General features: G+C 47.9%; 1 protein-coding gene across 1 annotated transcript in view; it reads right to left on the bottom strand.

The window, feature by feature from the left end:
- Positions 1-14,103, bottom strand: part of ABR (ABR activator of RhoGEF and GTPase) — a 144,708-nt gene that overhangs the window by 61,879 nt on the left and 68,726 nt on the right. The window contains exons 12-13 of the mRNA XM_044675598.1: positions 9,134-9,231; positions 8,553-8,684 (exon numbers count right to left, since the gene is read on the bottom strand). Of these exons, the coding sequence (XP_044531533.1) occupies positions 8,553-8,684; positions 9,134-9,231 (230 nt within the window). The remainder of the gene's footprint in view (positions 1-8,552; positions 8,685-9,133; positions 9,232-14,103) is intronic.

Here is a 14,103-nt window from a genome sequence, read left to right as displayed (position 1 = left end):
AACCCAAAGCCAGAGAGGCTGAATGATTTTATAGACCTGGGTTTGTCTAGTGTACTACCTACCCTGCACCATCTTCTCCCTGTCTATGGGTCACACCTGTAATAAAGGACAGAGGCAAGTTTTGAACCCAGGTCCTCAGACCCTGGTGGTGTGTCTTCTCCCCAAAGAGAGAAGCTGTGGTATTATTTAATGCTCAAGTATAGCTTATACGATACATAATGACTTTGGGAAACCTCAATACACCCACAGGAGATTCCGGGTCTTGCCTGCCTCCATGATTCACAAATCCTCTCCTTCCCCACCGATGCCACTGAGAAAAATGAAAGCAGCCAAGTGATTCCTTCCCACTCCAGTGAGCAAATGCATGATCTTTGATTCCCCCCCAAGTCAGGACAGGTCCTGGCTCAGCTTGGTTAAGTGAGAGCTGCTCAGCTGGGCCAGAGAACCCCCAAAGCTGGGCCCTGTGTCTAGAAACTGGTCTTCCACATGGACCCGAGTCCAGATTTAACTACCTTTCTCCTCTCCTGACCTTTCCACACTAGAACGGACACAAACTTCCCCATCTAAGGGGGAGAAGAACAGGTCCTTCCTAAAAGCCAATGTTCGGCAGGCCCCAGGATGCTGTGTTTTCTCCTGGAGTGACTCTGGCCAAGCCAAGTCACAGCCTCACTTTTGGGCGTCAGTTTTCTCCTCTGGACGGGGTGGCTTTTTAAGGTCCATCCAGCTGTAAATGGGTGCTCTTATGATCCTGGATCTCCCCTGCCTGAAATACTGCTCTGAGTCCTCTTCCAAACCAGGATGGCTATTTAGGAGGCTCTGTTGCCATCGGGAATGGTACAGTGGAAAGAATGCTGAGTGTGGAGCCCAAGGCCCTCTGCCCCTAACAACCTGTGCAAGTCTCTCCCTCCGACTCTCAGGGTCCCTGGTTCCTTCCAAACCTGGATCGTGCACCACCTTCTCCAGGAAGCCTCGCCTGATTGCTTGTTGGCCCTCCTCCCCTGAACTTCCCCGTGTCCATTGGCTCTGAGTCTATTTCAATGTGTGCATGTTTTCTTCCAGTTAGAATGTAAGCTCTTTGGTGACAGGGACAATTTCACTTTAAATGCTTAGTGCCTAGCACACAGAAAGTGCTTAATTTAATTAATTAAAGTCTGCTGATTGACTGAATCCAAGAAGAAAACGTCAGGTCCTATAAGGAATACTAAAGGCAGCCAACCAGCATGGAGCCCAGAAAACATGCTGAATTTGGAATCGAGAGGACCTGCGTCTGAATCCAGGCTCTCCTACGTTCAACCTATCACTGTGTCAGCCTTGGTTTTCTCCTCTGGAAAATGGGGAAGATGCAGGAGATGATCTTCAGGGCTCCTGCCAGCCCTGCCTCTGCTCACTTGCAAGGCAGGGCATCCCCCATCACATCGTGACCCTACCGGTCCCTTCTGAAAATGAAGGGCAAAAGACAGCTAGGGGGCTCAGTGGATAGAGCTCTAGGTCTGGAGATGGGAGGACCTGGATTCAAATCTGACCTTCCTAGCTGGGGGACCCTGGGCAGGTCTCTTAACCCCAATGGCCTAGCTCTACCTGCTCTTCTGCCTTGGAGCCAGTTCTGGGGAGGAGGAAAGTAAGGGCATGAAATCCTATCAAGGATGGAGGATCCAGCGCAGGAAGCTGGTTCAGAGCAGCCTGCTTGCTTTCTGCCAGTCCCTTCGGGCTCAGGATCAAAGCTTCTATCCCACCCTAGACTGCGAGGGGCCTCTAGCCATGTGGGTCCCCAAGGGGAGGCCTTTATCTGCTGGCTTCATGGGAAAGTGAGCTTGCCTTTTGCTCTGGGGGTGGGGAACTCCCTGCCTACCGGAAGCCTCAAGCTACATTTCCCAAAGTCTTGGTGGGGAGGAGGGGGTGGCGAGGGGGATAGCAGGAGCAAGGAGGGGGTGAGGAGGACCAAGAGAATGGACCAAGCCCCTCTTCTGGCTTAGCCACCTTGTTTGCAGACAGTCCAGGAGAGAGAGAGAGCAGACCCAGTTCTCCCCACCCATCCTCTGAGGAATGGGTTCAACCCTGGGAATATGGAGAGCAGACAGCGCACAGGTCCCGTTGGGGACAGGAGCATCTGGAGAATGGGGAAAACGTGGGGGCTGTTATCGGAAATAGGCTTGTGTAAACAGACCGCTGAGTCACCCTGGCCCAGGGCTCCGAGTGGGAACAGGAGAACGTGTCAGAGGCAGGCAGAGAGCCGAGAAGCTTCCCATGGGGCAGGCTTACCTTTCAGCCGGGAAGGAGCCCATGGTAGGGTTCCTTTGGGCTGGGCGAATCAAAGGGATTGCCCGGAATCCCAGAGCTAGAGGGGAAGCCCTCGACTTCCATCGCCACCCCCCAAAACTCCTGTTTGCAAACCTCCCTGCTAAGGGGTCTCCCTTTGTGGCGGGGATGGAATGAGATAGAATATGCATCCACCCAAACCTTAAGGTCCTACCTAAACGCTAGTTATCTTCATTTTTAATCACTGTGCACATTTTACCAGGCGGGATGTCTAAATCTTCCTCATTCTGCGCTCTGGGGCCAAGGAAGCGAGTCTGATCCCTTCTGTCCCCCACGCCCGAAGACATGTTCTCTCACCCCAACCAAGCCTTCTCTTGCCCAGGATAAAAATCCCTGGATCCTTCCACTCCTCTGGCCACGGCATGCTATTGAGAAGTCCTCTCGCACACTGCGACCTGACTCATTCCTGAGAAGGAGGACCCGGAAAGGACCCCAGGAATGCAAGACAGAGTCAGACTGGGGCAGAGGGCTCCCCAAGCCTGGATGCTGAGGAGGAGGAAGCCCTAGAGCAGGGGTCCTTAACCTCATAGCCACTAACTTGTTTTTCAAAAGATTTCATTGTTTTTTGATCTCAATGGTTTCCTTTGCCATCTCAGTGTTTTATTTTGTGTATTTAAAAACAGGATCCTGAGAAGGAAGTGCACAAGCTTTACCACATTTTGTTACCGAAAGACAAGCACACTTAAAAGCCCTTGTTCTTGTCTAGATGAGGAAGACCTGGAATGAAAGGGATGAAGGCAGGAAAGTGAACACAACATTCGTGGTATCCACCTGTGGCTATCACTGAAACCTTGCTGGCTCCTCTGACTCATTACTGCTCTCCTGTCCTACTGGATAAAGTCCAAACTTCTCAGCTTGGCATTCAAGGCCCATTCCTTTGCCCATCGATGGTAATTGGTCTCCTGTTTTGTATTTATTCAGCCTTAACATCCTTCATTCTTTTGTTCCTTCAGATGCTTAATGAGCTCCTAGCTCCTCAACCCCCAGGAGCCTCCCCTCCAAAGGCAGAGTCATTCCACGTTCCAGGGGGACCATGAAAGCTGACACCATGTGCCTCAGCAGAATGCTTTCTTGCCTCTCCAAATCCAACCTTCCCTTAAGTCTCAGCTCCCATCCTGCCTCCTTTGGGAAACCTTCCCTCATTCCAACCCACAGTAGGCTTTCCCAGGACTTGCCTGGAATATTATTCTTCCTCATTTTCAAGCTGCCCAAGACCCTTCTGCTGCATGAAGCCTTAACAGAACCTTTTCCACCCCAATCTGGGGGGCAGCGAGGTGGCACAGCAGATACAGCGCTAGGCTTGGAATCAATGATTCATCTTCCTAAGTTCAGATCCAGCCTCAGCTGTGTGGGAGCTGTATGATCCTAGGCAAGTCACTGTTTGCTCAATTTCCTCATCTATGAAAAGAACTGAAGAAGAAAATGGCACATTCCAGTAGCTCTGCCAAGAAAGGCCCAAATAAACGACCAAATGTGATAGACTTTGCTACTAACAGCAATACGATGACCCAAGACAACGCTCAGGGGCTTATGAGAGAAAAGCCCAGACACAAGAGACAAAGGGGCTGGTTCTTGGCATCCCTGGATGGAAGAGTCCATGTTGGGTGGAAGAGGAAGAAGACTGGAAAAACAGGGGTGAGGGCAGGTTTGCATTTGATCCAGAGATGAGTACTTGCACATAGCAGGGATTTAATCAATGTTTCTCGGTTTTAGACTTCTTGATTCCCTACAGTACCCACTGTCTACCCTGCCCAGTCTAGGGCTTGACTGCCTAGGATTGTTCTCGAGCTGCCTCCTGCCTACATGCCTGGTCTCTCCAGTGAAAAGTTCCCCAAGGGCAAGGCCCATGCTTTCTCTTTCTCCTGTAGACCCCCAGGGCACCAAACATTGGGCTGGACACACAGCAGGCACCCTAAAGCCGAGAGGCTGGCTGTGGGACCCTGGGCAAGTCATTTAACCCCCAATGCCTAGCCCTTACTGCTCTTGTGCCTTGGAACCAATACAGAGCATTGATTCTAAGAGGGAAAGGAAGGGTTTTTAAAAAAAAAAATGCATTGGCCAGGTCTGAAAACATCAGCCTCGTTCTACATTTCATCCCCTGCCTCTCCGTCAACAGGAGCCACATTAATTCCTAGCCCCTTTCTCAGGCTCCCTGATGAATTCAAAGAAGCCTCTCACCTTCTCTGTGTATCTCACTCAGGGCCAATTCCTGCTTCTATCAGCGGTCAGTTGCATAACGTCTATTCTAGCCCACTCTACTATCACTGAATAGATAGCCAAGTGGCTCAGTGGATAAAGGTTTGGGCCTGGAGTTCAAATAATGAAGGAAGACCTGAGTTCGAATCTGACTCTATGATCCAAGGTGAGTCGTTTAACCTCTGCACGCATTCATTCATTCACGAAGGCACGCATGCATTCCTTCCACAATGTGATGAGGCACCTGTATGAGGTATTGTTAGGTGTGGAGGAAGCAGAGGCAAAACCCAAAGCTGTCCTTCCATTCTCCTGGGAGAGATACACCACAGGCACAGACAAGCACACCACCAGACAGAGCAGCAATCCAGGCAGAGAGCCAGGAATATCAGAGGGGGCCGGGGAGGATCAGGTTAGGCTGGTGGCATCTTGCTGGAGCCTTAAAGAGAGAGAAGGATGCTGCAAGGTAGAAATGAGGAGAAGGTGCATTCCAGGGAAAAGGAAGGTCTGTGAGGATGCATGATGGGGGGGGGGGGAGGCTTGGAGGAACAGCTAGTAGCCTAATGAATAAAGTCCATTTAGAAAGGGCCATAAGAGGAAATAATGTTCTAACAGTTTGGAGCCAAACTGTGGGCTGTAAGTGCTGTGCTAAAGGGTTCCTATTTTATATGAGAGACATAGGGAGCCATTAATGGTTTATGAGTAAGGGGGTGACCTGGTCTGACCTGTGCTACAGGAGAATTATTTTTGGCAGCAGGGGGAAGGCTAGATTGGAAACAGCAGAGAATGAGTGATTCCTGCATGTGCAATCATCCATTGGCCACCTAACATGTCAATGGGACAAATGCCCAGGAGCTGAGCCATAGGAAGATGGCTAGAGAGCTGGAAAGAGCAGGGAGGGTCTTAGAGTTCAATTCTCTCCTTTTGCAGAAGAAGAAACTGAGGCCTGGGAGATGCCCAAAGATATGCATCTAGTCACTGAGACAGGATTTGAACCTAGGTCTTCCTGACTCCGAGGCCAGCAATCTATCTACTTAATTGTGTTGTCCAGAGTCGCCTAGGTAGCAAAGGAGAGGGGCAAGATTTGAATGTGGGTCCTCTGTCCGCCTCAGGGCCAGGGACCTTTCTTTCAGGCTCTCTCCTGGTTCCGCAGGCTCCCCCTGGCAGCCCTGGAGTTAGGGGAGGGCCATGCGGAGTGGTAAGGCCAGTGGGAGCAGGAGACCCTTCTTTCTCCTTTACCAACTCACCAGGCGCTTTCTTGCCTTGCCCATCAGGGTAGAAAACATGTCAGATGCTGAAGGATTCTGGCGTTACGGCGGTCCAGATCCCACTCTCATCTCGGGCAAAGAGAAGCTAGAATGAGGCCCAGGGCCTGGGCCAACCCTCTTCCAAACCTAAGAGAGGTGGGCGAGGTGGGAACGGTGTATTCTCTAGACTCACCGGGGTTTCTACTGCTCCGTGTTACCTTTGTGCCTGGCGGAGGGAGGCAAACAATGCCACTCTGAGGGACTGCAGGGCGAGCTAAAATTCACGAGGCATTTCCATGCTCCCAGATCCCACCTAGGACCATTTTAGGAATTTTACCAAATAGAATCCTGTGGCAAAGAGCAGTAACTCAGGCTTTTGGGGTGGCTGGGAGGGACTCGAGGACTTCAAAAGAAACCCAGAGGGATTCAAACTGCCCTCTTAAAGGCCCAGGGTCAGCTGGCAATCCTGAGCCATAGATTTCTTTTAATATCAACTCCCAGGCAGTTAACATTTTTGAAAGTTTAAATATAAAAACATTTTCCCTACTAGTCTGTGCTCTGCTCTCTGCCAAACACAACAGAGATTCCCTCTCCCCCTTCCCCCCATCTGCATCTGCTGCAGAGACATAATGATTTATGGCTTATTTCCCTAGGGGGGGTTGGGAGGCTGGGGAGTGGGAGGGACAGAGGAGATAGGGGTGGAAACTCAGGTGGCCCCTGGCCACCTCCCTGCGATCAAGTTTCTAGAACAATATTCAGAAAATAGGGATTGGGGGTAGGGAAGGGGGGACTCCAAATTTCCTATGTTAATTGGTGCCACTGATGCCACTCCAGAACAACCTCCTTGTGTCTCTCAATCTTCTAGCACAGCAGCCACCTCTCCCCCCAACCCCCCAAAAAACCAGCAGAGAGAACAGATGACAGTCACCCACCTCTTTACTATGGAGACAAGTAGTGTTCTACCAGGCCCCATGATGGAGCCAGGAAATCTCCTGGGGCCACACAACTATGCAATAAGTGAGGAGGGGGAAGACAGACGGGGACACTGTGGGCGCCATCAGAGAATTCAGACCTTCCCACCAACCTAGTCTGGACACCCCAGGAGCTGTCTGGGATTGGAGATGGGGTTGCCACCAAAGTTCCATTGCCCACACAAAGGAAAAGGTTCCAAGAACTGAATTCAGAGCACTCTGTCTCTCTGAACTCTCTCTTTTCCCTTCCTCCTCTGTCTCTCCTTCCTCTATCTCTTTTGTCTCTCCTCTGCCCTCCCTCCTACTCTCTCTTAATCTTTCCCCCTTCCTCTCTTTCTGTCTCTCTTAATCTCGCTCCCTCCCTCCCCCCTTCTCTCTCTCCCCTCAGGCCTGCTCCCTCCATAATGAAGCACCAGCTTGCGGTTGTCTTGGCAGCACTGGTTTCCCTGGTGACAGTGCCAAGGAACAAGGAGAAGGCCTGGTGGTACACTCAGGGCGATGTGGTGAGTGGCAGCAGGAGGGAGAAATCAGGCAGACAGGCAGGCACTCTGTGCGTGGCATCCTCCTCATCCTAACCAAACTCATGTTGATGGCTTTAAAGGGAGGAAGGAAGAGACCTGACTTGGTCCATCACTTGGTGTCCCAGGCAAAAGACTAATAAAAAGGCCATACAGCGAAGAGCCAGGAATCTCAGCTTCCAGTCCAGGAGACGTTGTCTCAAGGGACAAAGGTACCATTCAGTCATTTTGCATACCCCCAAGAGGAGAGCTCTCTCCTCCCTGACAAAGGGAGACATTGTTGTGGCTATTTACAGTGGCCAGTTGGCAAAATAAACCAGACATGGTGTTAATGAGGTCTCAAGTTCAATTCCAATAGATGCTTGGGAGCTTCATGCAGTTCCCCAGTCAGAGAGGCAATCTCTGAGGCAAAGCATTCATTTTATAGGTAAATCAACATAGTCGGGGGACCAGTGAGGGAGTACAGAGGGTTCGGTGTGATCCATCACCACCGCAGAAGAAACATCTCAACAGAGAAGGCAGAAATCTCTTTCCAATAGCCAATCAATAGCAAAGAAGGGCATGCTGCCAAGACCAGACTAAGAGAAGAACAGGTTCTACAGCCCCAGGAGACATGAGTCAATAAACACAAGAGTAAATGAATGAGGGGGCAGCTAGATGGCTTTGAGAGCCAGGAGGTTCTGGGTTCAAACCTGGCCTCAGATCCTGGGCAAGTCCCTTAACCTTCCATTGCCAAGTGGTTACCACTCTCCTGCCTTGGAACCAACACACAGTATTGATTCTAAGATGGAAGGTAAGGGTTTAAAAAAAAAGAGTAAATGAATAAGGCCAGACCCCTCTTGCAAAGGCTGGCATCTACCCTGCAATGCCCAACAGTGTCTCCACCCCCTTTACCTCATCCAGATGAAACCTAGAGATTTCTAGGTAAGTCTAGCAGGCTAGCATGACTTGAGACACTAGAGCAACAGAACAGCATAGAAGGAATACCAGATAGGGTTTCTGTCTTTAAAGTTGCTAAATATTCACTCAGCACACTAGACTGGAAGCTCCTTGAGAGCAGGAACCTGCCTTTCTCTTTCTTCTTTGTATCCCCAGAGTTTGGCACAGTCCCTGGCACATACTAAGTGCCTAATAAATGTTTATTATGTTCTATCATAGCACATGAAAGGGCAAAACAATTTGAGGAAGATGGAGGAGGAAAGAGTCAAGTGAATGCACCTAGAGGAGAACCTCTTGGAAACACGCATCGTTCCCAGCCCAGCACCCCCACAAACCACCTCCCCTTTCAGCCTTGCCAAGTGCCTGACCTGGATCTGTCCTTTGCCCATGATCTTGTCCACGATCTCATTGTTGTCCTTGTTGACCTTGGTCTTATCATAGCATTTCTCATAGCAAAGAATTCGCAGGGACTGAGAGCCCTCCAGCTCGATCTCGAACTCCTAAAGGGAGCAGAGCACAAAAAGTCACCCAATACCCTTCTAAGTCTTTGGGCAGGGGTGGGAAAAAACTCTTCTCCCTCTTAAACTGCCCCCACGATGGGCTGGAGGGAGAAGCCCCTCTTGGACTCATCCGAGACTAGTACATTTGGGAGTGGCCAGAAGCAGCCGACCAAGATGTCCAGATTAGAAGCTGGGATGAGCAGAAGGCATGTCGACCTCTGTCCAGCTCTGGGCCTAGACAGCAGAAGGTATGGCTTGACCTCTGTTCACCTGGCCCAAGCCATCCCAGCTCTGCCCAAACAACAGGTGAACACGTGCTTCTGTGATGGGTCTTGCCAAATGTATTCAAATGACAATGAGCTCTGCTCTTGGGGCTGACGGCCAGGTCTCCCTGCAGGGACACCAGAGCTTCCCATCTTTCTGGAAGTCAGTCCTTCCCCTTCACATACCTCATTCCACTGGGGCTCCGTTGTGTCCCGAAATACCCTTGTTTTTGCTTTGCTGACAAAATAGCCGAAGGAATCCACTTCTAACGTACAGTACAAATCTGTGAAGAAAGAGAAAGCAGAGGAGGCACTGAGACTTCTGGGGGGGGGGCAGGAATGGGGATTCAGGGGTGGAGAAAGCCATAGAATTATACGGATGGATAGTGTGATGTAGTGGAAAGAGCACAGGGAATCAGGAGACCTGCCTGGAACCTTGGGTGAAATCTCTCTTCTGACCCTCACTGGTAAAATAAAGTGGATAAGCTAGAAGAAGACAGGTAGACTAAAAGGAGATAACTTGGTACAATGGAAAGAGCTTAGGTTTGGGGAGTGAGAAAAACCTCAACTTGAATCTCTACCTCCTGCTAACTATCTTTGTGATGTTGGACAAGTCATTTCCTTCTCTGGATCTCAGAGAGCTCTGCTAAAATAAGAGGGTTGAATTGAATCATTCTGAGGCTCTTGTATTTCACATCCTATAAAAAGGAAGCTAACAGCCCTGACCCTGGCTCCCTCACAGGCTTCTTTTGAGGATCTGTCCTATATATATCTTCTAATTTGAATTTCAAAGCAAAAACCGTTTCTTTTTTTTTTTCTCAAGAAAATTTTATTGACATTTTGTTTCTTTGTTTCTATATCTTACATCTATCCTCTCTCCCAGAGAAGCATCTTGAAGTCAAAAAATGAAAAAGAGGAAGAAGATAACAAAAATACAACAAAATGAATTGATATATCAAAAGAAATCAACCATGTTCCACACCTGAGAACTCCTATCCTCTGCAAAGGAGTAGAAGAAGGAATCACTTCAAGGGCCAAGCTTGGTTTTTCCTTTTTTTCTTCTATTAGTTTCTCTAGCACTTAGTCCCATGCTTGGTCCATAGAAACATTTTCATTATTTCATTAATTAAAAAAAAAATTCTTACCTTCCGTCATAAAATTGATACTAAATATCAGTTCCAAGGCAGAAGAGTGGTTAAGGGTTAGGCAACTGGAGTCAAATGACTTGCCCAGGGTCACACAGATAGGAAGTGCCTGAGGCCAGATTTGAACCCAGAACTCCCAACCCTAGACTTGGCACTCTATCCACTGTGCTACTTAGCTGGCCCTCATCAGTTCATTAATCAAATGAATTAGAATATGGAAAAGTACTCTGTAACCATAATTAAAACAATATATAAATAAAGATGTGTCTATGGACCCCTCCTACAAAGGGAAGGATTTGCAGTTACTTCCGAGTTTATTCTTCTTTCCCAATACATACAGCTCTGTCCAATGTCCTTTAAGTCCCATAAGGGGGCTGGGGCTGCCAAGGAAGACAAGCCAGGAAGGACACCCCAGCAAACCCAACATATACCTGACTGCTTCACCCAATAAGGGAGCTCCAGATGGTGGGGAAAGCTATCTTCCAGTGGGGAACCTTTCTCGTCCCCTTAGGTCTTCCTATACAAAAAGGTGAATCTCTGGGGTCCCCCCTGGCTCTTCTCACTGACCATATGTTGCAAGAGACATGAGGGTGAAGAGCCAAGGGGAGCCATTACTCTGGAGGGAGAGATCAGAGGCCCAGAGATAAAACCTGAGGATTCCTGCTCTATTCAGGCCCCATGAATTACACTGCTCCCATCAGCATCAAAGCAGGAGCTCAGGGGCTGCTTTCCATCAGGAGGAATTTAACATGGCAGAAAGAGGACAGGAGAGGGAGAAGCTGCTCTCTGAGCCTTTCAGCCTCCAGCCAAGACTAACTTTTATAGACCATAAGCCCTGAGGGCTCAGATCATGTTTGGGAGGGGTAGATGGAGAAGATGAATAAGCAGGTGAAACCAGAAATCCCCCAAGTTATCCATAACTGGAAGTCTGGAAAACCTGGGAACAATGTAGCATGATAACCAGAGAGAGGGGAATCCAAGGTCTCCAGCCCCTCTTGGGGGATGGACCCTGACTTAGCAAAGGGGTGGGTGTACCCATTTCACTGAAAACTGGGTCTCTATGGACCTTTTTGGCATAGAAGAAAGTCTAAAAACCTCAACAGTCAGACATAGCCCGAAAGTGTTGGCCAAGTCCAAAAATAACCAAGGAAGCCTAAATTAAATGTCCCAGTAAGGCAGGAGGCAGGGGGAAGATACTAATAGAAACTGGAAGAACCATCAGAGATCAGAAGCTCATTGTCAGGCTTGGAAAGGACCTTAAAGATCACCATGTCCAGTGTCCTCATTTTACAAAATTGTACATCATGCCTTTATTAGTGAACAAAATGAAACAAAGTCTTAGAATAGTGACGCTGACACTGATAATGAGACCCAGGTAGCAGGGATAGGCAGCTGGGGTATGATGTGGAAATAAAATTGGACCCACTGGGAGACCCATTTTACATAAGTTAGAAATATGTCACTGCCACAAAATGGAACAGCCAACATCCTCGTTTTACAGAGGAGGAAAGTTAGGCCTGCAAAAGGGAAGTGATTCACCTAAGGTCAAAAAGTAAGGCGCAGAGCCAGGATTCCAACCCAGATCTTATGATTCTAAAGGCAAGGCGCTTGCCATTAGAAGTAACAACAACAATAGTGGTTTAATTATTAGCATTATTATCAATATTCACATTATATATATATATATCATTTTAAAGCTACAAAATAATAACATATTATCTCATTTGATTCTGGACCAGAATCGGCAACCCTGCGGAGGTGCTATTATCATTAAATTCTCATTTTGCAGATGGGAAAATGAAGGCTGAGAAAGTGATGTGCCCAAAGTCACCCAGTCAATAAATGCCTGAAGCATCATTTGAACTGAGGTCTTCTGGTCTCCAAGGTCATCTACAACCTTGTAGATGTGCCAGACCACATTTGCTTCATGTCTTCATACTCTTATGATTTTCAGAGAAGGGAGGGGGGAAAAAAGCTTCCTGGCTTCTGATTCTGAAGACCTGGGTTCAAATCCTCTCTCTGATAGTTGTTTATGTTTACATATATGACCTTTACATATATGTTTACATATATGACATTGAGCAAGTCAACTTTATTTCCAGTGGTCTCAATTTTCTTATCTGCAAATGAAGAGTTCTGGTCTAAATCAGAAGCTTAGTTTTGTTTGTTTGTTTGTTTGTTTGTTTTTTATGTCACAGCCCCCTCCACTGACAATATGGTGAAGCCTAGAGACAACCTTTTCAGAATTTGGTTTTTAAATGCATAAAATATATCACATAGGATTACAAAGAAAACCCATCATAAAGACATACAGCTAACAAAATATTAGAAGTTCCAAGTTCACGGGGCCCCTGAAATCTCTCCAGGGATTCTAGGACCCCAGTTTAGGAACTCCTGGTCCAGGTGTTTGTTTTTTTAAATCCCTTCCAGCTCTAAATCCATAATCCTACAAACTATAGAAAGTTATATAGCTGGAAAACTTTGAACATCCTTTAGAGAAATCCCTTAGTATGACAGTTGAGGGGATTGAAAACTATGGGGGGAATGGTCTGTCTAAGGTCATACAGCTGGTGGCTAGAAGAACTGAGACCATTCCCCAGGTCTTTCAACTATGCCCTGGTAACCTGAGCTCAGTCACTCTCATACTGCCTGATTTCGGGGGCATTCCACTCCATTTCTGGACAACTTTGACAGCTAAAGGCAGCTAGTGGTGCAGTGGATAGTGCTGGGACTGGAGTCAGGGAGACCTAAGTTCAAATCTAGCCTCAGGTACTTACTAGTTGTGGGACCCTAAGCAAGTTACTTAACCCTGTTTGCCTCAGTTTCTTCATTTGTAAAATAAGCTACAGAAGAAAGTGGCAAACCATTCCAGTATCTTAGCAAAGAAAAGTCCAAATGGGGTTTCAAAGAGCCTGACACAACCGAAGTAACTGATAACAACCACAAAAATTGCCAAGAAGATCTTCCAGATATCAAGCCTACATTGGACACTGTGGTCAAGAGCTCTGTGTCTCTGAAATGGATTCAAACCCCATCTCAGGCTCCCTTCAGATGACCCTCCCGCTTCTCCCCATCTCGAGCCATCTCTTCTCTAGCCAAGACGTGCCCAGGGTCTTTAACAGATCCTTCTACGTCATCAACTCAAAGTCCTGCATTGTTCTTCTTGTTCTTTGGACCTTCTCCAACTAGCTTATCAGTGTCTTCCTTCAACTGCGGCATCCAGAACTAAACCCTAACGAAATATTCCATATGAGGTCTGACCTGGGCAGAGTACAGTGGAAAGATCATCTCCTTAATCCCGGAAACTATGCCTCCCCCTTCATTAGCTTTTCTGGCTGCCCTATCCTACCACTGACTCATCCCGAGTCTGCTAAAATCCAGAGCTTTTCCCAAACAACTGCTGTCCAACCATGCCTCTGCCATCTCGTACATGGGAAACTCCTTTTTGTACCCGAGGGCGAAACTCTACCTTCATCCCTACTTACTCTCTTTAGCTCGGTGCCCTAGACTGTCAGGACCCTCTGGGATCCAATTCAACAAGCATTTATTTAGACACAAATTGGCCTCAAGGGGCTTATGTTGAACACCTGCGTGACTCACAGAGAAAGCCAACTCGGGAAGTTGATTTTGGCTAATTCCCTTTTTTCCAATGTCACCTACATCAAATAATTTTGGGGGAAAGAAAAATACTTTTTGGGGTCATTATTAGAGGAAGATAGGAGAGGACCAACTAAAAGGGTCTTCCAGAAGGTGGCAGACCCACCATCAGGCTACCATTCTGGGGAAAGGAATTTAAGGCTCAAAAAGCTGAAGGTCCAGCCTTCCTTCATATTGCTTCCTTATAGATGCCAGACCAGGGCTCTCGAGCCATATCTGGCTCTTTTGAGGGCCAGATATAGCTCTTTCTGCAGGAGCCATAAAGTCCATTTTTTTTCAGGCGCTGTTACAGGAGTGGCACTGTGAGCACTGTACGGCTCTCACGAAATTACATTTTAAAAAATGTGGCGTTTA

The sequence above is a fragment of the Gracilinanus agilis genome, chromosome 4 (genome assembly GCF_016433145.1).
Source record: "Gracilinanus agilis isolate LMUSP501 chromosome 4, AgileGrace, whole genome shotgun sequence".
In the NCBI taxonomy this organism is placed as follows: Eukaryota; Metazoa; Chordata; class Mammalia; order Didelphimorphia; family Didelphidae; genus Gracilinanus; species Gracilinanus agilis.
The sequence above is the reverse complement of the archived record's forward strand: the minus strand, read 5'-3'. Positions and strand labels throughout refer to the sequence as shown.